The sequence below is a fragment of the Sarcophilus harrisii genome, chromosome 3, assembly GCF_902635505.1.
Source record: "Sarcophilus harrisii chromosome 3, mSarHar1.11, whole genome shotgun sequence".
Taxonomy (NCBI): domain Eukaryota; kingdom Metazoa; phylum Chordata; class Mammalia; order Dasyuromorphia; family Dasyuridae; genus Sarcophilus; species Sarcophilus harrisii.
In genome coordinates, this window is record NC_045428.1 from 591,560,384 (window position 1) to 591,586,124 (window position 25,741).

General features: G+C 39.3%; 1 protein-coding gene across 1 annotated transcript; it reads right to left on the bottom strand.

The window, feature by feature from the left end:
• Positions 1-4,049: 4,049 nt before the first annotated feature.
• On the bottom strand, positions 4,050-5,986 carry C5AR1 (complement C5a receptor 1). Its single transcript, XM_031963885.1, has one exon. The coding sequence runs from the start codon at positions 5,848-5,850 to the stop codon at positions 4,732-4,734; it is 1,119 nt and encodes a 372-aa protein (XP_031819745.1). The 5' UTR covers positions 5,851-5,986; the 3' UTR covers positions 4,050-4,731.
• Positions 5,987-25,741: the final 19,755 nt, after the last annotated feature.

The following is a 25,741-nucleotide window of genomic DNA, read 5'->3' on the forward strand; positions in this document are numbered from 1 at the left end:
TATAAGAGTGGACATGCAAGATATAAATCTTACCTGGATGCTTTCTCACTTGCTCTTGAAGTTTCTTAAAGAGCTGATATATATTAGAGGCTGCAAATTTTATTTGGGCTGTGGCAATTCTTTGTACCACACCTACTGAATAGGCCAAGTCAGTTATTATATTTATGTCTCCTGGATAATAAATAAGAACTAGAATGATTGCATACAATTCATTCTACTGAGTGGATGAAAAGGCGTTCTGACTACTCTATAGTTAAGTCACAAGAGTATACAGCGCAAATATTATGTTTGGATACATCTGTAAAGATGGTCCTTTAGGAGGAACTTTAGAAATTTTTTCTTCAAGAATCTATTGCTAATTATGTAATAGTCTGGTTATCTTTAATGGAGACCTGTGTGTAAAATTTGGAGCCGTGGCCAATAAAATTTGCCATTCTGGGAAGGTTTCACAGCAGGTCTTATCCCAGATAATTGTACTGCTCGCTTAATGGCCTTTAATAAAATTCTAGCCACACATACTGGGTAAGGAGTAAGGCTTTGTTTTGGTTATGCCAGGAGATTCACCCACTCTATCACACTGTCTCCTTGATGAAGGACTGCTGTGGGTACCTCTTGTGTGGCAAAAACTAATATTTCCAAGAGTTTTTGAGTGACTCTTTCAAGCACATTGGATAAAGCTAGTTGAACTTCTCTCAAAGCCTTTTGAGCTTCTTTTGTAAGCTGATGTGGTGAGTTTAAAGCACTGTCTTCCCTTAAAATGTCATAGAATGGTTATAATTGATAGGTAGTCAAGCCTAACACTGGACACATCCATTGGATATCTCCTATCAATTTCTGAAAGTCATTTAAGTTGTTTAGCCTCTCTGTTCTTAAGGAAAGTTTTTGTACTGTAAGCACCTTAGGGTGTACTTCATATCCTAAATATTGAAAAGGAGCATGTCTGAATTTTTTCTATGTGCAATTTGTAGTTCCTTAGTGTTTCCATGGTCTTTTGTAGACATGCTTCTAACATTTGTTCCTCAGGTGCACATCCCAATATAGCATCCATATAATGTATTAACATAACTTTTGGAAATGCTTTTCTTACTGGAGTAAGAGCAGCAGCAACATACATTTGACACATAGTAGGGCTGTTTTTCATTCCCTGTGGCGAAACTGTCCATTCATATTTTTACAAGGCTCAGCTAAATTAACACTGGGCACTGAAAAGGCAAATCTTTTCATATTCTCCTTATCTAGAGAGATAGAATAGACACAGTCCTTAATGTCTATAAACCAAAGAGGCCATTCTCTAGGCAATTGAGTAGGAGATGGAAGTCCAGGCTGAAGAGTTCCTATAGTTTCCATCTGTTCATTTACCTTTCTTCAATCAGTCAACATCCTCCATTTTCCAGATTTCTTTCTTACAACAAATACAGGGGAATTCCAAGGACTTAGAGAAGGTTGTAAGTGTCCTTGGTCAAGCTGCTCCTCTACTATATCTAATAAGGCCTGAATTTTCTCGCTACCTAAGGGCCACTGTTCTATCCACACTGGTGTATCAGTTTTCCATTGGATAGGAACAGGTGAAAGTGTTGGCAGGCCTTCAACAGCAGCCCTGCCTAAAAAATCAAAGTACTCATTTAACTAATTGTTGTAGTTAATCAATCCACAGATGGATGGGGATTTTTTCAACTATAAACAGAGTAAAAACGCCTGTTTTGCCTTCAAATATCCATCTCAAAGGGGTAGCACTAACTTCAACTGCTATTGATCCCCCTCCACCAGACATGTAGGTGTCTGCCTTAATCTTTGGCCAGTGACTGGGCCAGTTGGCACCTCTAATGACCGTACAAGCTGCACCTGTGTCTACCAATCTTTGTAATGGTAAGCCATTTATATAGCTGGTGAGCATAAGTCGGTCAGCTGTCATAGCTGCTATACAATATATTCCTGGATTTTGTTGCTTGGAGTCAGAATCTGGGCGACTATTACCAGATTGTTTATTCGGAGTCTGTATCAGTAAACCTGATGCTACTACTTCTCCTGGGTGATTTATCAACCATTGTCACCTGTATTAGTGCCACCTGTGTGATTTATCATATACATTGTCTACCTGTATTAGTGACTGGAATATTATCTACACATTCCCCAGTTTCCCACCTCAGTGTATGGATGGACATTGTTTTGTCCACTCAGGACACTCAGGAGGTGAAATACTCAAGCCTACTGTGCCCAGAGACAAGGGATCCATAGGCTGGAGAGGAACAGATTTCACCTCTGCAGGGGGTATCTCAGTTGTCCCAGCTGCATACAACTCTATTCTCCCCAATTGTAATCCCTTTCTCCCATCAGGTCCTTGGTCCACATGTTGGACACCAACTAGGAAGGCCAAGTTAGCACCCTGGATACCTTAGAATCATCCGGAATCAGGAAAAACAAAAGTCCTTGGTCGTTATTCTTGGTCTTTAGCGGTAGAAGTGAATTGGATGGACACAGGATCTCCACGACCTCTCCTCTTCATCTCCCACCCAGAAGTGACTCTGGCTAGTCTTATTCCACCCCCTAGTCCCTCCTTCAATTCTCTGTATACACCAGTTATCGAGCCAGCACAGAATAGTGGGAAGGGCCATTTTCCCAGCATATTCTTATAGAGTATTGTCCAATCGGTAATTAGCCTTAAGTGCTCAGTTGTCTGCGTTAGACCAGAGGCTGTTTGCTACAGGGAAAGCTACAGATGGGGAAGAATTCAGGGGAAAATGTATGGGAGACGGGCTATTGAAGACTTAAGTTCAAAACCCAGACCTGCCATATACAACCCATGTGACCTTGGGCAATCAGCTTCCTCTAAAATGAAAAAGTTGAAGTTGCTCATCCCTGAGATCCTCTCCAGCTTTATCTATGATCCTGTGAATCAAATGTTCTAGGTTCCTCTAAAAGCCTATGTCTTATTTTGAAGGTCCCTGACCAACCTCAAAGTCTTGGGATTCCACATGTGCTTTCTTTACCTGATCCCCAGAGGCTTTTGGGACCAAGATGGGAGACTGGAAATGGGAAGAAATGAACAGTAAGGACCTAAAAGGACCATAATCCTCATGGCTCAGGAGCTGGGGCAAGAACCAGAGGCAGGTAAGAAGAGGCAGGCACATAGGCAGACTTGATCAAGCTCAAATAAAACCAGGTGTAGAACAAGAGACAGAGGGCCTGTGTTCCCTATTCTTCCAGTCTGTTAGGGGAAACCCTCAAATGGTGAGGGGTGGTAAAAAGGATCCCAGCAGTTCCAATATCCAATTGACCCATTTTGAACTTGCAACTTCACTAAGTCCATCCCTCTCCTCTTTTTTTTTTTCCAAATATATTATTGCCTAATCATACTTCTTCCATAAGATGAATTTGTCTCTCTAATTGTCAATGAAGAGGAGAGAAAGGACAGCTGAGTAAGGTTGTAAGGAGGGAACATGAAAGAATAGGTTAATCTAGAAGGGCTTTTTGGAGGAGGCAGCTAAGGAGTAGAAAGGGGCCAAAAAATGGGGATGTTGGAGAGAAGTTTGGGAACTGAAACTACAACTAATTTCCCTTTCTTGAAAAGCCCCTCTCCTCTGTTCTCCTCTCCTGCTTTCTCTCACGACCTTCTCCCCATTCCCACTCCCCCCTTCTCTCACCCCCACCCCAGTTACTTCAATTTTCTTTTCTTTTTCTTCTTCTTCTATTTTCTTAAGACACTGATTCAACGAAATGAAATTTGGGAAACCTTGATCGAACTGGAGATGAATTTGGTGACCGGTGACGTGCCCCACAACCCCACCGGCTCACATTCTCTGAGCTTTTAAATTCTCTTAATAGTATTTATTATTTCCAATTATACACAAAAACAACAATCACTTTTGTAAGATTTCAAGTTCCAAATTTTTCTCCTTTCTTCCCCTTCCTTTCCCCCTCCCCAAGAAAGCAAGCGATATCATATAGGCTATATATGTGCAATCATTTTAAACATACTCCCATATTATTTATGTGTGAAAGAAGAATCAGAACAAATGGGAAAAACCATAAGAAAGAAATTTTCTTTAAAAAAGTGAACATAGTGAGTGCTTCGGTCTGTATTCAGACTTCATAGTTCTCTTTCTGGATTTTGATGGCATTTTCCACCACAGGTGTATTGGAATCTCCTTGGATCATGGTACGGCTGAGAAAAGCTAAGTCTATTGTAGTTGATCATCACGTAATGTTGCTGTTACTATATACAATGTTCTCCTGGTTCAGGAAGCAGTCATCCTTAACCATACTTGGACATCCTGATGGAACGCTGGACAGAGTCTACTATATGTACTCCCATTTAATTCCAACCAATTCAGAATCTTAAAGATTTATTGAATAAAGTGGGAAAGGTTCAAGAGCTCCTAGTCGGGGGTGAGGGGAGCAGAGCGGGATGCAAAACGGGAGAATTTTCTGGAGAATGAAGGAAAGAAGACACCAGAGAATCTCTGAAATGGATCTCCTCGGGCGCTGAAGGCATTCAGGCAAAGCAACCACGGAGAACTCTGGGAGCGATGGGAGTCCCATTTATTAATCCCATGTGCCAAGCACTGTGATAAATAGAAAGAAAGGCAAAAACTGGTTTCTGCCCTCAGGAAGCTCCTAAACTAACTGGAGATTAGAGGAGATCAGTGGTTTAGTAGATAGGGAAGAAATGCAGTCCGTGGGGTTAGCCTGACCATCCCTCCATGGAGAGGAGGCAGCGGGCCCCTCTGTGCCTCAGACTGCATAGCTGCTTGACTTCTCCTCAGGGACCGCTGTAGACCCCATGGTGGAGCGGGTGAAGGATCTGCTGTCTCGCCCCACCGAGTCCTCGATCAGTGCATTCCGGAGCTTGGTGCAGATGGAGTGGCTTATCATGCGGCCCTTGATGCCGTGGCCCGCGACCACGTAGATGACTGGGTTCATGCAGCTGTTGATGTAAGCTAAAGAGATGCTCAGGCTGTCGACGGTCTCTGCCCAGCTGTAGAGTCTGGTGCCTCTGCGGTTCAAGGCCAGCATGAGGCCCACGATCTGATAGGGGGTCCAGCAGAGGAAGAAGCCCACGATCACGGCCACCACCACCTTGACGGTCTTGTGGGAGCGAGTGGCGTGGCGGCTCCATAAGCGGGTGAGCAGGAGGATGTAGCACAGAGAGATGATGATAAGAGGGCCCAGGAAGCTGAAAAGGAAGCGGGAGACAGCCACACTGACCTCCACCGCCTTGCTCTTGTAGAGCACCCCGCAAGACCAGCTGTGAGGAAAGAACTCCTCTTCCAGAGACCGGTACTTTATGGAAGGGATGGTCAGGACCAAGGCCAGGACCCAGGCCAAGAAGCAGGCAAACCAGGTCCCGTACAAGCTCCGGTGGTTCTGGCACCAGATGGGGTTCATGACCAACATACACCGATCAATGCTAATGGCCGTGAGCAGCAGGATGCTGGCGTACATGTTGAGGAGGATGACGGAGGGCAGGAAGCGGCAAGCGCCTTCGGAGAACGGCCAGTCCCCGTGCCGAATGATGGGGATGGCCAACAGGGGAAGGACCAAGCAACAGAGCAGGTCAGCCAGGGACAGGTTCAGGAACCAGACACTGTTCACCATCTTGTGGGCCTCCATCGCCGTCACCCAGATCACCACAGCGTTACCCGGTACGCCCACCAGGAAGACTATGGCAAAAACCAGGAGGGAGATGATTTGGGTAACTGTATATGGAGTATATGGAGTCTCCCCATCTACACGGTTATTGAAAGTCCAGTTTCCATAATCTGAGTATTCTGTAGAGCCATAATCTATGGGAAACACGGTGCCTGGCAGGGAGCAAACAGTGAACACGGGACCATTAGTAATAAGCAGCATTAATTAGCCGATTAGTAATAGCAGCTTTTTATTGTTGCCAAGTCATTTTCCAGTCACGTCTAACTCGTCCTGACCTCACTTGGGGTTTTAATGGCAAGCACACTAGACTGCTTTGCCATTTCCTTCCCCGTCTCTTTTTACACATGAGGAAACTGAGGCAAACGGGATGAAGTGACTTGACCAGGGTCACACAACTAGGAATTGTCTGAGGCTGGATTCGAACTCAGGAAATTGAATCTTCCCGACTCCAGGACCGGCATTCTGTGCACTCTGGCGCCACCCAGCTGCCCCATATAGCTCCTTAAAAAGGCTTTATCTCATTTGAGTCTCATAAAAAGTGTTCTAAAGTTGATGATATCAATGTTGCCATTTTATAGATAGGAAAACTGAGGTTCGGAGGAATTCATTTCTTTATGTTAATATAATTAGTGAATGCCTGATACAGAATTCAAACTCAGCTCTTCTTTCCAGAAGGTTCTTTCAAGGGTTCTTAATCTGGGATCTGTGAACTTCTTTTTAAATATCTTTAAATATTTCATATAATGTATATATTATTTTATATAAATATAATTTCTATATTAAGTAAAATAATATTTATTTATACAAAGAAATATATGATTATATATAAATAGACATAATTTCTATCTAATAAATATATAAATACTTATACTACTATTAAATAATAAATATATAAATATAATTTCTATATTATTTTATATTCCAATATAATTGGTTTCCTTTGCAATACCGTGTGTTTTATTTTAGAGTAGCAGGTAAAAAAATAGAGATAATAATAACACATGCTTCATAAGGTTACCGTCTGAATCAAATATGTATAAAAACATTTTGCAAATCTTAAATTGCCATAGAAATCCTAGCTCTTATTACTATGAAAGCATCTAGTATGTGTCCCTGGGAATATGAAAACAAAAGTGATGTGGTCCCTGTCCTCAAGCTTATATTCTACTGGAGGAGATGACATTCACAGGTACATACAACACACGCACAAAATTGGGGGATGGGTGGGGCTAAAGAGGGGACACCAGCAGCTGGAAAGGACCTCTCTGAGAAGGTGGCACTTGAGTTGAGTGTTGAAGTAATCCAAGGATCAGGGATCCTCCACTGCAGGTGAACCCTTTGATCTAACAGAGCTCTATTGGGTCTGTATCCCAAACAGAAGATTTAAAAACTGGAAAGAGGGGTAGCTAGATGATGCAGTGGGCACCAGCTCTGAAGTCAGGAGGACCTGAGTTCAAATCCGACCTCAGACACTCAGCACTTCCTACTCCTGTGATCCTGGACAAGTTACTTAGCCCCAGTTGCCCCGCCCTCCTCACGCCAATTTTTTTTTTTTTCACTAAAAACATTGGGAAAGGATGCATTATACAAAAATATTTATAGCAGTTTTTTGTGGTGGCAAAGAATGGGAAATTATAGGGATGCCCATCAATTGGGAAATGGTTGAATAAGTTGCGGTATATGAATGTAATGGAATAGTATCGTGCTATAAAAAGTGATGAGCAAGTGCATTTCAGAAAACCTGGAAAGACTTGCATGAACTGATGCTGAGTGAAGTGAACAGAACCAGAATACTGGACATATTATCGGCAAGATTATGTGATGATCAGCTTGGATGAGCTTGGCTCTTCTCAGCGATACAATGACTCAAGACAATCCCAAAAGACTCATGAAGGAAAATGCCACCCACATCCAGAGAAAGAACTGTGGATGTAGGTTGAAACAGACTATTTTCACGTTCTCCCCTTTCTCATGGTGTTTTCCTTTTGTTTTGATTCTTCTTTCACATGTCCAATGTGGAAATATGTTTAAGATCATGGTACATGTATAAATGGATTGTTTGCTGTCTCGGGGAGGGAAGAGAGGAAAGGAGAAAAATTTGGAATTCATGATCTTATAAAAATGAATGTTAAAAACCATCTTTACATGTGATTGGGAAAAAATAAAATACTATTAAGTAAGATGAGAGTTTGCTGAGTAGAATGACAAGTTTTTTGAGGGGGAATCAATTTGCCTGCAGAGTGAAGTCTGACTCAGAGAGGAGAAAAACTTGAGACTGAGAGAATTGGGAGACTTTTGCACTAGCCCAGATTGCAGAATGATGAAGGCTTAAACTAAGGCAGGGGTGGATGAGTCTGGTGTTTAGTTTTACTAAACTGCTTTTTTTCCTTTCTTTTTCATTCTTTGATACAAAGAATGGCTCAGCACACAGAGGAAGAGGGAGTGATATGTTTAGAAATGAAAATATTAAAATAAAGTTTAAACATCGATAATCATTTCTACATATTCTATATAATATATATTACATAGAATATATATTCTATATAAGCTAGAACTAAAACAATGTTTTAAATATGATTGCTGATATTAAATATTGTACATATGTTTTAATATTTTAAATACATTCCCCCCACCAAGGAGCAGGAACAACTGAGAAAATGGGTATTTAGAATAAGGGCGATGACTGAATCCCTAGATTGTCCAGATCAGTTGATATCTGGAGAATTTTTTTCAGTTCTGGCTACCATATTTTAGGAAAGATGGAGACCCCCTGGAGGGCAACCAGAAGAGGTTAAACAAGGAGAATGGATGACAGTCAATCTGCTTACATTTAAGCACCTATTGCTCAGAGGCCTGCAGATTGTAGAGGATGTAAAGACAAAGAATAAAGTAATCAGTTAATTAATTAAAAAGCCCCTTCTGGAGGGGCTTCTATTCTTCTAGGGAATGCAATATATAAGGCATAATTTTAAAAGGGAGGCTAAGGCAGAGAAAGAGAGACAGAGATAGAGAGTGAGGCAGAGCGTGGAGAAAAGAGAAAAGACTGGCAATTTTAAGAAACTACTTTGTATGGAAAAATCAGAAAAGTTTCAAAATAGCTCTCCCAGTTATCAATAATATCAAGCAGAAACATATTCTCATGAACTATTTGATTAAACTTTCAGTAGGAGATAAAAAGAAAAACTTTGTTTCTACGTATGTTTTGTCAAATTATTTATGTTTCGTGTCTTAGTACTAAATCAAATTATTGATCTGATTAAAGAAAATAGAGTTCAAAACAGAAAAAAAAAACCTTTCATAGTCTTCAAAAAGGAAGCTCTCTATCTAGAGTCTTTTTAACTCTGGCTAAGTTGGAGAGGTCAACAAGAGGCACAGATAAGAAGGAAGGGAATCTTTGTTTCCAGTCTGCAGAAATTTGTGACATTGTAAATCAATTAGTTTTTGGAAAGAAGTTGTTGATCCTATTGAGATAAGAAGGATTTGAAAAACTTTGTAGAGAAATGCCCATTGACAATTTCAGATAGACAGTAATTTGTCAAGATATAACATTTACCAAATGGAAACTCTTAGAAGTAAAAATTTGCAGCATATAATTATTTGGATAAGCTAACTGACACTCCTGTCTTTGAAAGGATGAGTCTTATACTTTAGGGCCTCCCAAGAACTGAAACAGGGGATGGGAATGTAAGGGTGAAAGTTTCCCAGGGTTAAAAGTGAAGAGAATAATCGGGGAATAAATCAGGGAAAATTTTAGACATACACTTTATTCTCCCTCCGAAAGTATGGAAGAGGGGAGGTATATTAAGAAAATAAATGGAATTGATTTGATTTGGGTGATTTATTTTTAAATGCCACCATGAAGTCAAACAAAGATGAACTAATTGAAAAACAGTGAATTCTAAAGTGTGAAGAATAAAAGTAGATAGCCCTTGGGAAAGTCAAGTTTCTAAATATCACCATTTAAGATTGTAATTTGAGTTACTTGAGTTGTTGAAAATTCTGTCCTGAAACTAAATGATGTGGTCTCATTTACAATGAAATGTCTTCTCTTATTAGGAAAATTATAATAAATTAGAGCTTGCTGCAAAATACATTTGCTTTTTAGCTATTTGCTGAAAAATGCACGCATCAGGAAAGACTAAATTAAAATCCAATATTAATTATGTGTCTGTTTACCTTAGTATCCTAATCTGAGAAGGGTATAAAATAACTATTACTTCCCAGAGTTGTTTGTGAGGATCTGCTGATGGCACAGGGTTTGGCACAGTGCCTGGCATATAATAAGCAATATATAAATGTTAATTATTATTCTTTTTTAATTAAAGGCCATTACTCCATATTGATTATTCTATACTGAGTTTCGGTGTGATTAGTATAGAATGCCAAAAGTAATCAATGAATAACTTTCTTTTCTTCCCCCCCCCCTTTTTTTTTTTAAATTTGAGGCAGTTGGGATTAAGTGACTTGCCCAGAGTCACACAGCTAAATGTCTGAGACCTATTTTGAACTCACATCCTCCTGATTTCAGAACTGGTAGTCTATCTGGTGCGCCACCTAGCTGCTCCAATGAAAAACTTTCTATATAAGAAATTTGGAATTACATGCTACTGAATTGATGTCATCTATTAATGAGTTTTGTTTAATGTTTTAAATTCCAGATATTGTTGTATGTTATTATTGTGTCTCTAATATTTCTTTTCATATAATTGTAAAATTTCAGAAATCGTTGTGTCAGAAATACTATTAAAAATGTAATTTTTCAGGCCTGGAGAGACTTATATGAACTGATGCTAACTTCTAAGAAGAAGGTAGAACGAGAACATTATATACTGCAACAACAAGATTATATGATGATCAACTGTGAAGGACTCAGCTCTTTTCAACAGTGAAGTGATTCAGGCCAGTACCAATAGATTTGTGATGGAAAGAGCCATCTGCATCCAGAGAGAGATTGTGGGAACTGAATGTGGCTCAAAATATAGTATTTTCACTTTTTTGTTGTAGTTTGCTTGCATTTTGTTTTCTTTCTCCTTGTTTTTCCTTTTTTGATCTGATTTTTCCTGGGCAGTGTGATGAATGTAGAAATATGTTTAGAAGAATTGCACATTTGACATATATGGATTACTTGCAATCCATAAGGGAAAGGTGGGGAGGAAGGAAAGGAGAAAAATTTGGAACACAAGGTTTTGCAAGGGTAAATGCTGAAAACTATCTTTGCATGTATTTTGAAAAATAAAAAGCTATTATTATTTTTTTAAATGTAATTCCCCTTTCCATCTGGACACTCTTGGATTATGAATTGAGCTGTTAAAATAATATGATAAAAATGTGTGAAAACTTATTTATTGAGGTTTTTTTTTTTTTTGCTTTAAAGTGGACAATAATAACAATTTACTGTTGGGAGAAAAGTAGCAAAGTTCTTTTGAAGTATCTTTATCTATGAGGTTCCTTGTGACTTTTTTCTGGGTCAGGGTCATGTAGTCTTATCAGTCTTGCTGACGTCTAAATTACTTGATTTTGAGAAATTAGAATCTCTCCAAGGCAAAGTGGGGAAATTTACAAGGTTGTGTCAAGTGTGACTTTCAGTGAAGATTATCTGACCATCACTTATGAAAAAATTATGAATTTGTCTCTGTTAATAATTAGCCTCTATTGAAGTTATATCTTTGAGCCAATTTAGTCACTTAAATAGATCTTAGAAGGCAGAATTGGAAACTGAGGGAAGTTTTCAAAGAAACATATTAAGGCTTAAGATCTAGGCTGCCTTGGGAGGTATTAGATTACTCTCCTTGGAGGGCTTCAAGGGGACTCAGGATTTACCCAGAATGTTGAGAGTCTTCGCTCTCAAAAAGTAGCTGTTAAGGTCTCAAAGTCCCTGCGGCGAGAAATCTCCCACAGAGTGTCCCATCCCCCATGGAGCTTTGCTTGATTTTGGGCTATTTTACTTAATTTATCTATGACTCGGACAAAGGCATTGATAGCATGTTACTCAAACTGGCAGATGATATCTGCCAGGGAAACACCCTGTTTGGTTGTCAGAATCCATGGCCAAATCCATGGATTTGGGCTGGATCTAATCTAATAAGAAATAGAAGAGGGATACAAGTAGTCTTGCACCGGATTCACCAGTGTAAAATGGGGAAGGTACCGCTAAATGATAGTTGTTCTGAAAACATCTGAGGGTCAGAGTGACGTGGGGAACTTTCTAGGAAAGATGTAACAATAACCCACAATGTCATCTGACCTTGGGACTGATGTTGGAGATGATATATCTCTTCCCCTAGGTTATCTTGTCTCTGTTTACTCTGTAGACCAGGATGCTCTGGCTACAAATCTTGCTGACTGTCAGTTAACAGCCTGTTGGTCAGTTCTAATACAGTTTTTGAGACTAATGAGCAACAATAATAAAGTGCTTCAAGTTGACGCAGACGCAGAACAAAATTGGGTGTCTGTCATTTGATCTAGCGACATTTCAGGTCTAAAAACATACTTCCAGAAGGTTTTCTCCTTAAGCTCCACCCAGAGAATTATGGGTATTACACCTGTGCACAAAATCAGAATAGGACCCTTCTCAACTCCACCTCTAAGCCATGAAATGAGCCTATGAGTGCCACAAAGCACCTAATCTCTCTAATTTTGTCCTATCAATTTATCTTCTTTCTCCTGGTTCTTTGCTAACTTCTTTTGGAACTTAGTCCACTTCAATTGGTATTATAATTATAATAAATTTTGCCCCTTGACTTGGAGATGGGTCCGAGCTACAAATTCTTTTGAGACACCTCGCAGCACCCCAATCTTTTTGGGGCCTCCCTTGAGCCCCAACAAAAGTGGCCCAGAAGCACACTATGAAACAGCCATGTGATGGGACACTAACTGGGGAAGAGCTTCCAGGCACAGGGAGGGGATGGTCCCCTTGTAAGCAGCACTGGACAGATGTCATCAGAGTATTGCATTCAGTTTGGGACTTTCCATTTGGGAAGGAGTTTGGTAAGCTGGAGAGTCTCCCAAAGAGAGCACTCAACATGGCGAAGGGTCTTAAGCCCATGTCACATAAGACTTGGCTGATGGAGCTGGGGAAGACAAAGTTCAGGGTGGGGGGATATGATCGTTGCCTTCCAATATCTGAAGGGCTGTATGGGGGGGGGGGGGGGGAGATTAGACCTGGTTTATTTGGCCCCGGAGCTGAATCGGGAACAATGGTTAAAATGGCAAAGGGGCAAACTGGTCTATATGTCAGTGGCTAGAGGCCCAAGGGGAATGGGATTCTTCTAGAAGGGGGGGTCCCTAAGCTAAGGTTGAACAACCAATTATTGGGTGAATGCTAGCAGGAATTCCTTTCGGGTTTGGGTTTCACTAGACACCTACTAAGGTCCCTTCCTGAATCCAAATCTTACCGTGATTCGGGGTTTGAATTGTATGGAACCCCAAACTCTCCCAACTCAGAATGTGTGAACCATTCTACAAGAAGAAGATATTGGGGTTCAGAGAAAGGGGGACTTGGAAGATAAACAGGGACCAGGGGCTAGAGTAGCAGCCCCAAAGTCAGGAGGACCTGAATTGAAATATGACCTCAGACACTTAACACTTCCTGGCTGTGTGACCCTGGGCAAGTCACTTATTGACTCAGCAAAAATAAAGAAGAAAGAAATTGGTGAACAGCCATAACAGGAACAAAGAGAAGAAGAAACAGAATCCCAGAGATATTAGAATCCAAGAAACAAAAATGGGGAGGGGGATAACTTTGAGGTATAGAGAGAAAGAGAAAAGACTGAAGAGAAAAAAAATGGAGCTTGAGAAATGGAGAAGAGAGAACACCTAAGGAAAGAAAAGAGACTAAGAAATAAAGAAAATGGAGAGACTAAAGGCCCAAGAGAAGAAGACTAAGGACCAAGGTTAGGGGAAGACTAAAGGACAAAACAAAAGACATTGTGGGACAAGGGAGGAGACTGAGAGACAGAGGGCAGAGATTGGGGTACGGTTGGGGTATCATGGAAGAGCACTAGCAGTTCCTGCTATCCCATGGAATACACTTAAGAGCTGACTTTCCTTTTCTGGTCAACTTCAAAGGAGCTTTGGGACCAGCTTCCAGCCAGATGTTGGCCCAATGCTGAAAGATCTTTGTGTTTTCTGATGAATTGGCAGACCCTGAGTGGTCCCTTAGTCTCCCCCTACCCTATAACTGGGGACTTCAGTTAGGAGAAGGGATGAGAATCTTTCTATGGCTTACCAATTCTCCAAAGGGTATCATTTAGCCCTGAGATTTCCAGTAAAGAGTAAGGAAGTGCTGGCTTTTCTCCACCCCAGTATCATATTGACCACAAGCAAAATGCAAGCCACAGAAACCCCCAAATCTCTGTTTAGACAAGCAACTGTCTGCCCATCCTTCTCCCATAAGGAGGGTTTGGTTTTGTGGATTTCAGTAGATCAGTGGGCAGAGAAGAGGGAGGAAGAGGTAGCTCGTACTTTTACCCTTCGCTTCCTTTTCTACTTTTGTGTTTGTTCTTTCTTGATCTTAGGCAAACAAGTACTTATCCCAAGATGGAAATGATCTTGTGAATTCCAAAATGGCAGGAACTGTTGTGTTCTTAGAGAAGATGGCCACAGACAAGAGAAGAGGTCCCCGTATCAGGAGTTAATTTGGGCAAGTGAAGAGTCTTGGTGAAATATAAAATGCCTATTTAGCTATTCTGCTAACACTGTTAGGTTCGGTGATTATACTGGATTGTTACGGTCTTAATAAATTACTGAATCTTGTTTTGAGTTATTCTATTAATGCAGATTTGGAATTTCTTATAGTTTTTAGCATTTCTCTTCTGGGTAGAAAAAATTACCTATCCTATACTTGATTCATATGGAACCCCTTTTTACTCCTTTTTTTGGGGGGAGACCCTTGACATGAGTCACAACCTAAGCTATAAGTAAATTTATATCTAGGGCACCAAATTGGGGTTTGGTGAGACCAAAAAAAAAAAAAAAGATAAAAAAAGAACTCCTCTCTCATTAAAGACAGACTCCCCAGAACTGAATCCAGTCTAAAGCATACACCTGAGTACAGAATAGAATGAAGGTATACTCTTGTGGGCCTAGTAGCTGTTTCTTCAGGTTAGATTTATTTAAATTGATACAAAAATGAAATGAGGAGAACCCAGACAATAGTTTACCCAAACTCACAATGGAAGAAGAAACAACAACCATTATAACAAACAGCAAAGAACAGTGTGGAATTATAATGACCAAGTTTGGCCCAAGAGAAGACTTGAAAAAGTGTTCTTCCTTCCCATCTTGGAAGAGGTGGGTAACCTCTAGGGTGGACTGTTGTATGTACTGTCAGGCACTATTAGTCTGTGGTTGCATTGGTTGGACTGCCTTTATATTCCTTTTTTTAGTCTTTCTTACAAGGGATATTGAGGGGAAGGAGAAAGGAAGGAAAAGTATATATTTTGAAAGGAAAATGATATAATGAAAACTTTTAAATATCTAATTAAATTAAAAAAGAAAGAATAGCAGTAAAAACATTTAGAATTTCACAAGAGATAAAATTCAAGAAGAAAGGTCGCAATAAAACTCATGGCCTCTGAGTTTTAAATATATATAAATGAATATTTAAATATGTATATAAATAAATAAAATATATAAATTTAAATATATAAAATTTTAAATATAAATAAATATAAGAAATTACATGAATGTATATACCGTGTATAGATAACAAGAAAGAAGAGGAGATATTAATGAATTAGGGCTAATATGGCTGGCTCCATAGCTATCTGTAAGACTTGAGGAAATGGAATTAATCATTCAACCAACAATCATTTAGTAAGATCCTAGGTATATACAGGGATAGAAAGACTCAGGAGACTTGCGTTCAAATCCAAGTTCAGACACTTCTCGCTGTGTGACACTGGGCAAGTCACTTAAGGCTGCCTCAGTTCCCTCAACTGTTAAATGAGGATAATAATAGCACCTATCTGCCACAGTTGTTGCGATGATCCATTGAAATGTTTTAAGTGCTTTGTAAACTTTAAAGCATTCTATAAAAGGTATTATATGTTCCAAAAAATTGTGTGAGATGCTAAAAAGATAATTCTAGATTGTACTATAGTTCTAAGGGCCATTCAGTCAAAACAAAGAGGAAAGAAAAAGTGGTGATGGGTAGTTTTGAGTTATAAGAATAGATATACTTGTAATTAGGGGTGTATTGGAATCAGTTTAAGAAGCTTTACCAGAGCTGATTACATTTACACCTCAGAAATCATCAGTCCTTATAAACCAGAGCTTGATTTATTGTTTTCTTGATAGCTAAACTTAAGAAAGTATGAAAATAATGCAGATTAAACGTAAAAGTGTGTGTGTGTGTGCAGAATTCCCCTTTTCCCTTCCTAAGAGCCTGGTCATTTCATTTAGCAGTATACTCTTACATTGTTTTATAAACATTATCAATAGAAATGCAGGAGAAGGCTCAGGGAATGAAGTCATCCTCAGACTATAGACTAATTAATAATAATAATAATTTAAAGCTGGAATTTGTATAGCCCATTACTTAACAATTACCTCATTTGGGTGTCATAACAACCTTTCTTGGAATAAGACGGGGAAATCCAGGAATGAGAAGAGGGAAACATAACAGAAAAATTTTGGATGAATAAACAGAAAGAACAAGAAGTGGTTTTCCATCAACAGAGGAAGAAAAACATGAGTTGTTGAGGGTACCAAAAGTCTTAGTGCAGTAAGTGAGGAATCTTGTTTAAAAATAAAAAAAAGGAAGCAGAAACTCCTGATGAGTTTAAATCTCTGACTCAGATGAATTACATCCTTGAGTCCTGAAAGAATTAGCATCTTGTGATTGCTGAGCCACAATGAATTGATATTTGAAAATCACTGATATTGGAAAGATTACAGAGAATTGAAGAAATATCACAGGAGTGGAGAAAGGTTTAACTTTTGCTTTGATTTCAAAAAAAAAAAAGAAGAAGAAGGAAGGAATGGAGTTTTTAAATTATAAGCCAGTAAACTTGACTTTATTCTCTATCAAAATTATAGGAAAGATTAAAGGCATAGCTTGTGAACAAACAGAAGAGGAAGCAGAGATGACAAAGCTTGGTTTCGTCAGAAATGGGTCATAAGTAGAAAACACCAGAGAAGCAAATCTCAGGAATTATCCCAACTCAGCATCTTAGTTTTCAAACATTTGGAAACACAAAATGATGAGGGAAAGATTCTCTATTCATCAAAAACTTACACGAAAACTAGAAAACAACTGGGCAGAAATTAGGCTTATGCTGGCATCTTACACCATATACTATAGTTAGATCCATTTAGATATTTGAATTAAATGTAAAGAGCCAAGTTATTTTTTTTTTAATTTGGGGGAAATGGAAGGGCATCCTTTTCATAATTGGGACTGAGGAAGAATTCTTAGCTAAATGAGGAGTGGAGGGGTCTTAAAGATAAAGCAGACAATTTTAGCTACATAAAATTATAGTATTTCTGTGTGAATAAAATCAATGCAGCTAAAATAAGAAGAAAAACTGAGTAGAAAAAGATCTTTGCATCAACTTTGATAAAATTTTGATATCCAAGATATATAAGTAATTGACACAAATATGTAAGACTAACAGCTATCACTGAACAGATAAGTGGTCAAGTGATTTTCAAAAGAGTTCCAAAACATTAACAACAAAGTCTGAGTAAACGTAATGAAGTGGAATGATGGTTAAAAGGAGAGGTACAGTCCTGACTTTGCACTTACTACCTATGTGACCTTGGACCTCTCTAGACTTCAGTTTCCTCATCTGTAAAAACAGGAGTTGGATTAGGGAGTAAAATAAACATTTGTTTAGCTCTTACTATACCCCAGGCATTGTTCTGAGTGCTTTGGGGTTTTTTTGTTTGTTTGTTTGTTTTTTTAAACAAATATGATCTCATCTGATTTTTACAACAATATTATTCCTATTTTACAGATTAGGTTAAGTGATTTATCCAGGTTCACAGCTATAAGTGCCTGAGGCCAGATTTCAACTTAACTCTTCCTGACTCCAAAATCAGCACTCTATCCCCTGAGCCACCTTGCTATCTCTGATAATCTCAAATATTCCTTCTAAATTTTAAAGTGTTCCAAATTATCATTAATAAGATTGGGTGATTACACGACTGCAGTAAACAATTTGTGGAGGTTTCAGGAAAATAACGTCCTTGGTTTTTCCTTCTACATTTCTTTCATTTCCTTTCACATCCTTTCATTAAGGATGATGTGAAATGTGGACTGGATATTTATGAATATCTGAAACTGGCCAGCTTGGGACTGGACCCAAAGAATACTAATAATAGGTTAATATCAGCTTGGAGGGAAGCCCAGGAATCTGTCCTTGACAGCAATTATCAGATTGGCAGGTGATCAGGACCTGGAAGGATCGATAATGTTTTATAAGTAATCTAAAGTATCTAAAATGACAAGTTCAAAGGATGTACTAAATTGAGGGTGTGTGAAATTAAATAAATGATGAATCAAGTGAAAATTATAGGCCAGATCTTGGAGCAAAGATAGGAATAAACCCTAAAATATAAAAGGGATGAATAAAAAGTTCTATATTTAGGTCCAAGGAACTCGGCTTTCTCAGTTCAACTCGGGAAAAGAGACACGACAAGACTGCAGTTTCTGTGCTAAAAGTGGGAGAGGGGTACTAAGCAGATTTTTGGTCTCATTATGAGTCAGAGTTATGACACGGTCAACAAGAGAAAAGCGGTATCCAGAAAAAGGAAAGTGATAGTCCAATCCACAGTTACCCACCCCAGCTGTGTTTGGACTATTGGGTTCACTTTGGGGTTCCTCAAATTAATACGCTAAGGACACGCAGAGAAGAGGAATCAGGACAGTGAAGACACTTGAGTCTAGGATCAATAAGGAGAGCTTGAAAAATAATCCTGAGATTGTTTAATCTGGTGGAGAGAAGATGGGGGATGGAGAGGGAATGATAGTGGTCTTCAAGGCTGGCTGTCCACTTGTTCTGTTTAGACAATAAAGACAGAAATTTGGAACTATGCTCAAAAAGTTATCAAACTGTGAATACCCTTTGACCCCAAAGTGTTACTACTGGGCTTATACCCCAAAGAGATCATCAAGAAGGGAAAGGGACCTGTATGTGCAAGAATGTTTGCGGCAGCCCTCTTTGTAGTGGCCAGAAACTGGAAACTGAGTGGATGCCCATCAATTGGAGAATGGCTGAATAAATTGTGGTATATGAATTTTATGGAATATTATTGTTCTGTAAGAAATGGCCAGCAGGAGGATTTCAGAAAGACCTGGAGAGATTGACAAGAACTGATGCTGAGGGAAATGAGCAGGACCAGGAGATCACTATATACTTCAACAACAATACTATATGATGATCAATTCTGATGGACGTAGCCATCTTCAGCAATGAGATGGACCAGATCAGTTCCAATGGAGTAGTAATGAACTGAACCAGCTACGCCCAGCGAAAGAACTCTGGGAGATGACTAAGAATCACTACATAGAATTCCCAATCCCTCTATTTTTACCCACCTGCATTTTGGATTTCCTTCACAGGCTAATTGTACACTATTTCAGAGTCCAATTCTTTTTTTAGAGCAAAATAACTGTTTGGACATGTATACATATATTGTATTTAATTTATACTTTAACATATCTAACATATATCAGTCAACCTGCCATCTGGGGGAGGGGAAGGAGGAGAAAAGTTGGAACAAAAGCTTTGGCAGTTGTCAATGCTGAAAAATTACCCATGCATATATCTTGTAAATAAAGAGCTATTAAAAATTAAAAAAAAAAGACAATAAAAGAAGAGCCAGCAGCAAAGAAGGGACCAAGAGCCAGTTTGATCCTAGATCTATCAGTCAATTATTACCTATGAAATTTTGGTCATGTCACTTTATCTACAAGCCTCAGTTTCCTCATCTGTTAAATGAGGGAAGTAGGCTACAGATGACCTCTGAGACGCCTTTCAACTCTAAAACTAAGATCTGTGAAAGGAACAACATGTCCTAACATCACCCCTCTCATGCGTTCTTCCTCCAATGATGAAATAGTGAGTCAGGCAGTCAGTGGGTTAATTTGCTTTGCTTAACCACATCTTCAACAAGAGAGAAAATAGAGGGAAGGGAAGAGGGATAGCTTCAATGATAACTAATGACCCACCTCCAGAGAAGGAACTGGCGGCATCTGAATATAGATCAAAGCAGATTTTTTTTAACTTCCTTCATTATTCTTGGAATTTGGGATCTGCATTTTCTTTAGCATCATGGCTTATGTGGAAATGTTTCGCATGACAAGATAATTTATACCAAATTGCTTATCAAGGAGCATGGCAGGGAGGGAAGGGAGGAAGTTTGAAATGGAAAATTTAAAAAATAATAATAATGTTAAAATCTTTGTTTGCACATAATTGTGGGGAGGAATTAAAAGGATTTTAAACATAACCATAGCTAGCATTTTTATAATTCTACAAAAGTTGCAAAACATTTTATATGGTTGTAAAGGGCAGGATACTTAACCCGGGGCAGTCACGTATCCTGCCTTTTACATAAGGTTTATCTCCTTTTATCCTCTCTGCAATCCTGGGACGTAGGTGCTATCATTATCCCTATTTTTCAGATGAGGAAACTGAGGCAAGCAGAAGAAAGGTGACTTGCCTCGGTCACACGGTTAGTATCTGAGGTCAAATTTGAACTTCCCAACTCTGTCTAACATTCTATCTCCACTAAGTCACTTAGCTGTCTAATTAAAATACTTTAAACCACCAATAAAAATGAATTAAATTAATGCTTTCAAACTTAATTATAAGTTATAATTGAATTGAAATTTTAATTAATTTATAATGCTTTAATTAGAGTGATTCCGGAGGGGAAGTAAGCTATAGGTTCCTTCCAAATCCAAAGTTTTGAGATGCTGTGACCAGGATGGTGAGCGGGTAGGGATGGTTCGAATGTACCTCAGGACTAAACATCCATAGGGACAAGATCACAGACTCACAGCGGGGAATGAAGACAGGGAAAACTTCTTGATGATGAAAGGTACCAAAAGGGAACAGGACACTTAGAATGTAGCGGGCTATCCTCCCCATCCCCATCTCTAGTTCCCTGTGGGAGGAATTCAAGCAAAGCTGGAGGAGTCCTTTGTGGGGGATCTTGTAAAGGTAATTTCTCTCTGAATCTGAGAGTCTGTTTCTGCAAACCTGAGCCACAGTTTGGGGACTAAAAGACATAGAAGAGGTGGGATTGATAGACAGAAGAAGGGAAAAATAAGGTAGAGAGAAGAGGGTAAACTGGGATAGAAGGAGGTAGAAAGGAGAAACTGAGGGGCAAAATCGAGGCTGCTGACAGGGATAGAGGGTTGAAATTAAGAGGCAGAAAGGGAAATCAGAGAAGACTAGAATAAAATAGAGAGGGACAAAGAGAAGACAGCTAGAGTGCCCCAACAGAGGAGCCTGATGGATAGAGATACAGAGGCAGATTCTGAGGGATGGAGAGGAGGCAATGGGGAACAGATAGGGAGACTAAGATAGAGAGAAGAATGAGGGACAAATGAAGGGGAAAGAGAAAGGAATGAATGAAGTTAAGAGACAGAAAGGAGACAGAGGAACAGGGACAACAGGAACATAAAGAAAGCAGAGGTTGAAGGGCTGAGCTGGACAGAAGAAGAGTTGAGGGTCAGAGTAGAGTGAGGGGAAGGATAAAAGATAGAAGAAAAAAACTACAAAGGGAAAGACTGAGGAATAAGTAGGGAAGGAGAGAGAATTCCTAGAGCAGAAACAGAACAGATTCATTTCAATTATACAGAACTGAACAATGTTCACACAAACAAAACCAGTGCATTGAGGGCAAGCAGAAAAAGAAAGAGAAGGAACTATGCATTTATTAAGCACCTACTTTGTGACAGCATCATGCTAAGTGCTTTCAAATATTATCTCATTTCATCCTCACAACAACCCCATGAGATAGATACTCTTGTTATCCCCATTTTACAAATAAGGAAACTGAGGTTGACAGATTGACTTGCTCAAAGTCATCCAGAAGTGTAGAGGACCAAGTGTATTTGATACAAGTAATCCTACAACAAGGTATTAGTTAGCTCAGGAGAATTGAAATAGTGATCCTCTGGTTTATATGTACTTAGTACTTAGTGTAGTTCTACAAGATTGACAGCTACGATGCTGTCTATATAATAGAGTATATAAGAGCTAAGAGATCTGGGAGGGAAGACAGACTCGGAGATAGAGAAGACAGAGGACTGGAGGCTGGAGGCTGGAGGCTGGAGCTCAAGCTCTCAGACTCAGATAGAGACTCAAGAACAGATTCAAAGCCAAAGACTCTCGTGGTGGTTGTCCTGTCTCCTTCAGTCTCCCAGTCTGCGCCAGCAGTCTCAGTCAGTCAGCCAGTCAGCAGTCTGCACATCTCAGTCTCTGCTCTGACTTCGGTCTGACTCTGACCTCTTAAATACTCTATCACAATTACATCAATTCATCCTACTGAGTATAAGCCAATCATATCACTAGGGAACCAATTATCTCATCAATTCCACTGAGGTAATATCTTGTAGGATTAAATCAATCACACTGAACCTGAAGTCTACCTTTTCAGAGTTTTTGCCCTCTATACAGTAGTATCAAAGGCTAGATTTAAACCTCAGTTCTTTCTGACTCAAGTCCAGCACTCTATTATTATTGATATCAATATAACCCATAATATTCTAGTCTCCAAAAGAAAAAGAGAATTCACACAAATATACAAGATCAAGAATTATTCTCCAAAGATTAAGTGATCGGAGAATGCGAATCTAACTTCTCAACAGAAGACATGCAATTGGTGACCGTAAGGAAGATGGCTCCAAATTGTGAATAAAAAGAGAAATGCAAATGAAAACAACTCTAGAACCATACCTCCTACCAAGAAAATTGCAAAGGTGACAAAAGAGGCAAAGAGTATTTTGGAAGAACTACCTGAAGACAGGTACACTAATACATTATTGGTGGAGTTGTGATTGATCGACGATTCTGAAAAGTAATTTGAAAATGTAGCTAAAGCATCCATATCCTTTGACCCAGAGATCAATTGGTGATCAAAGACCCCAAGGAGATTGAAGACTGAAAGTTCTCATACGTGGGAACAAAATATTGGGGTCTCAGATGAAGAGAAAACTGGAAATTAAATCATGTGTAAGACTTAGGTAATATTTACTAAGTTTCTATATTGTTGATCAGGGAAGCTAGATGACACAGTGGATAGAATGCTGTCCTTGGAGTCAGAAAGTCTGAAGTTCAAATCCAGTCCAGACACATGACTCTGAGCAAATTACTTCCCTCTGCTTACCTCAATTTCCTCATCTGTAAAATGAGTTGGAGAGGAAATAGCCAATCACTCCAGTATCTTTGCCAAGGAAATCCCAAATGGGTCATGGAGAGTTGGACATGATTGAAAAACGACTAATAACAACAAACTATTGTTTGTCTTTATCTCTTCCTGTTATAGGGCAATATCGCAATTTTTATTTCTGGACCATTTCCCTTTCCACTTGATAACAATTTAGCTCACTGATAATCTCTCTTGGTGATTCTTAACTTTAATGCACACCCAAGGTTATGAAAATAATTTCTAGAACTTCCCAGAAGTAGTTACACAAGGGTATGCTAAATCCTTATTGGTGGAGGATCTCCATAGAGGTCAATTGTCCACCAAACAGTTGTTTGATGTGATTTAAAAAAAAAAAAACCTATATTATTTTTAACCGATTTCCTTAATACTTTTCCTTCCTGGGAAGATGTCATGCACAGTGAGATTCTAAGTCTGGAAGATAGTGTGGATGCCTTGGAGCAAAGGCCCTCTGGAGACAGAAAGGAAATTTTCTTAATTGTAATGTGTGTGGGTATAAGTCTTTGGTGGAGGAAGGAAAGAAGAGAAGAAGGAAGAAAGGGGAAAGGAAGACAAGGGAAGAAAGGGAGGGAAGGAGGAAAGAAATAAGCATTCATTAAGCACTTACTGTGTGCCAGGTACTGGCTAAGCACTTTTTTTAAATTTTATTTTACAGATAGTATCTTATTTAATCCTCACAACATCCTTGAGAGATAGGTGTTATTATTTATCTCCATTTTACTGATGAGGAAACTGAGGCAGACAGAAGTTAAATGACATGCTCAGGGTCACACAGATAGGAGGTATCTGAGGCTGAATTTAAGTCTTCACTACTTCTCTATCCATTGTGCCAGTTTGCTGCCTCTGGCACAAGCATTTACCCTTAACTTGATGTTTTAGTCCATCTGAATACTTGCTAGAGGATCTAACAACCGTTTTCCCAAGAGACCTTGGAAAGCATCAGACTCTAATGTTAGCAGAGAAATTTCTAATTCGGGGCACTCAGCAAAGAGTATGATTGAAATATTCTCTCGAGGCTGAATTTGGTCTGTGTGAGACAAGGGTTTTGGCTGAATTTGGCTGAATTATAACTGGAAGAAGAAAGGGACAAGAGCAGTGGTTCCAAACTTTTGTTTTCAGTATCTTTATCCTATTAAAAATGATTGAGGATCTCTCCAAACGTTTTTGTTTATCTGGGTTATATTTATAGACATTTACCATATTGGAAATAAAAACTATTTTTGAATTTGTAAACCCTCTAAAAGGGTTTCAGAGATCCCCAGGATTCTCTAGACTGTACTTTGAGAACCACTGGACCAGAGTATCACATGGGGATTAGGAAGGGCCAAACAGGAACGGGACAGGGACAACAGCAGAGAGATCCCAGAATCCTAGATTTGGGAGTAAAAGGAGATTCTTGCTCACAGATAGGGACACAGGTAATTTAGAAGGGAGGAAGTGGGAGGGATGCATTTAAACTCAAGTCCTCTGCCTCTAAACTCACTTCCTTGAACTGCATTTAATTCCCTGACCTATATAGAAGTCCTTTAAATTCAATAATAATAATGTATGATAGAAGGGCCCTTTCTGATTCAAGGATTCCACGGAGGTTCTCTCTTCCCTGTCACTTCGCTGAAGGACAACAAAAAGCCTTTAATTAAGCATCTGAGTCAGAATTATATAAATAGAATACAAGTTTCTCGAAGCCAAGGACCACAAGGAGGCTTTCTTGGTATCCCCCACACAGCACTTTGCCTGGGACCTAATAAGTGCTTGATAAATGGTGATACATATTAAGAAAAAACTAACAAAAAAATCAGATAATGGAATAGCAAAGGTCTCCCATTACATAACACAATAAATTCCAAATAGATTGCGGATCTGGATTTTTAAAAGGAGGGGGAAGAAGAGGAGGAGGAAGAAAAGGAGGAGATGATGATGATGATGATGATGATGATGGTGGTGGTGGTGGTGGTGGTAGTGGAGGAGGAGAGGAAGAAGAACAAGAACAAGAAAGAGGAGAAAATGAAGGAGGAGGAAGATGATGATGATGAGGGAGACAAGGAGAACAAGGAGGATGAGGGAGGGGAGGATGGGGAAAAGGGGAGAGATGATGATGATGATGATGGAGGAGGAGGAAGAGGAGAAGAAGAAAAAAAGAAGGAAAAAGGAGGAAAAGAAGAGGACAGGAAGAAAAGGGAAAAGAAGAACAAGAAGGAAAAGAAGGAGGAGGAGGAGGAAAAGGAGAAGGAGAGGAAGAAGAAGAAGAAGAAGAAGAAGAAGAAGAAGAAGAAGAAGAAGAAGAAGAAGAAGAAGAAGAAGAAGAAGAAGAAGAAGAAGAAGAAGAAGAAGAAGAAGAAGGAAATCATAGATCTATAGGATTTGGCAAGGAAAAAAAAAGCTGAATTTTTAGCTATTTAAAAGCAAAAGAAATAGGACACAGAGAAGCAGCGTCATGTGGTGTCAAGGCTGTTGTTGCATCAGGAAGACTTCCACTGATGGTCACTAAGTTTTTATTAAGTACCTACTAAGTGCCTGGCTCTGTGCTGTTAGCACAGAGGGATTCCAAGAAAGGCTAAAGGGAGGGTAATAAGAGAGGCCGCATGCAGACAGCTATTTACAAGATAAATTGGAAATCGTGGACAGAAAAGGCACTAAGGGGATCAGAAGCAGCTTCCTGTAGAAGAGATTTTGGCTGGGCCTGGAA

What these genes read in the sequence shown, in the direction of transcription:
- C5AR1 (XM_031963885.1), bottom strand. Translation starts at nt 5,850, where the DNA reads ATGCTGCTTATTACTAATGGTCCCGTGTTCACTGTTTGCTCCCTGCCA.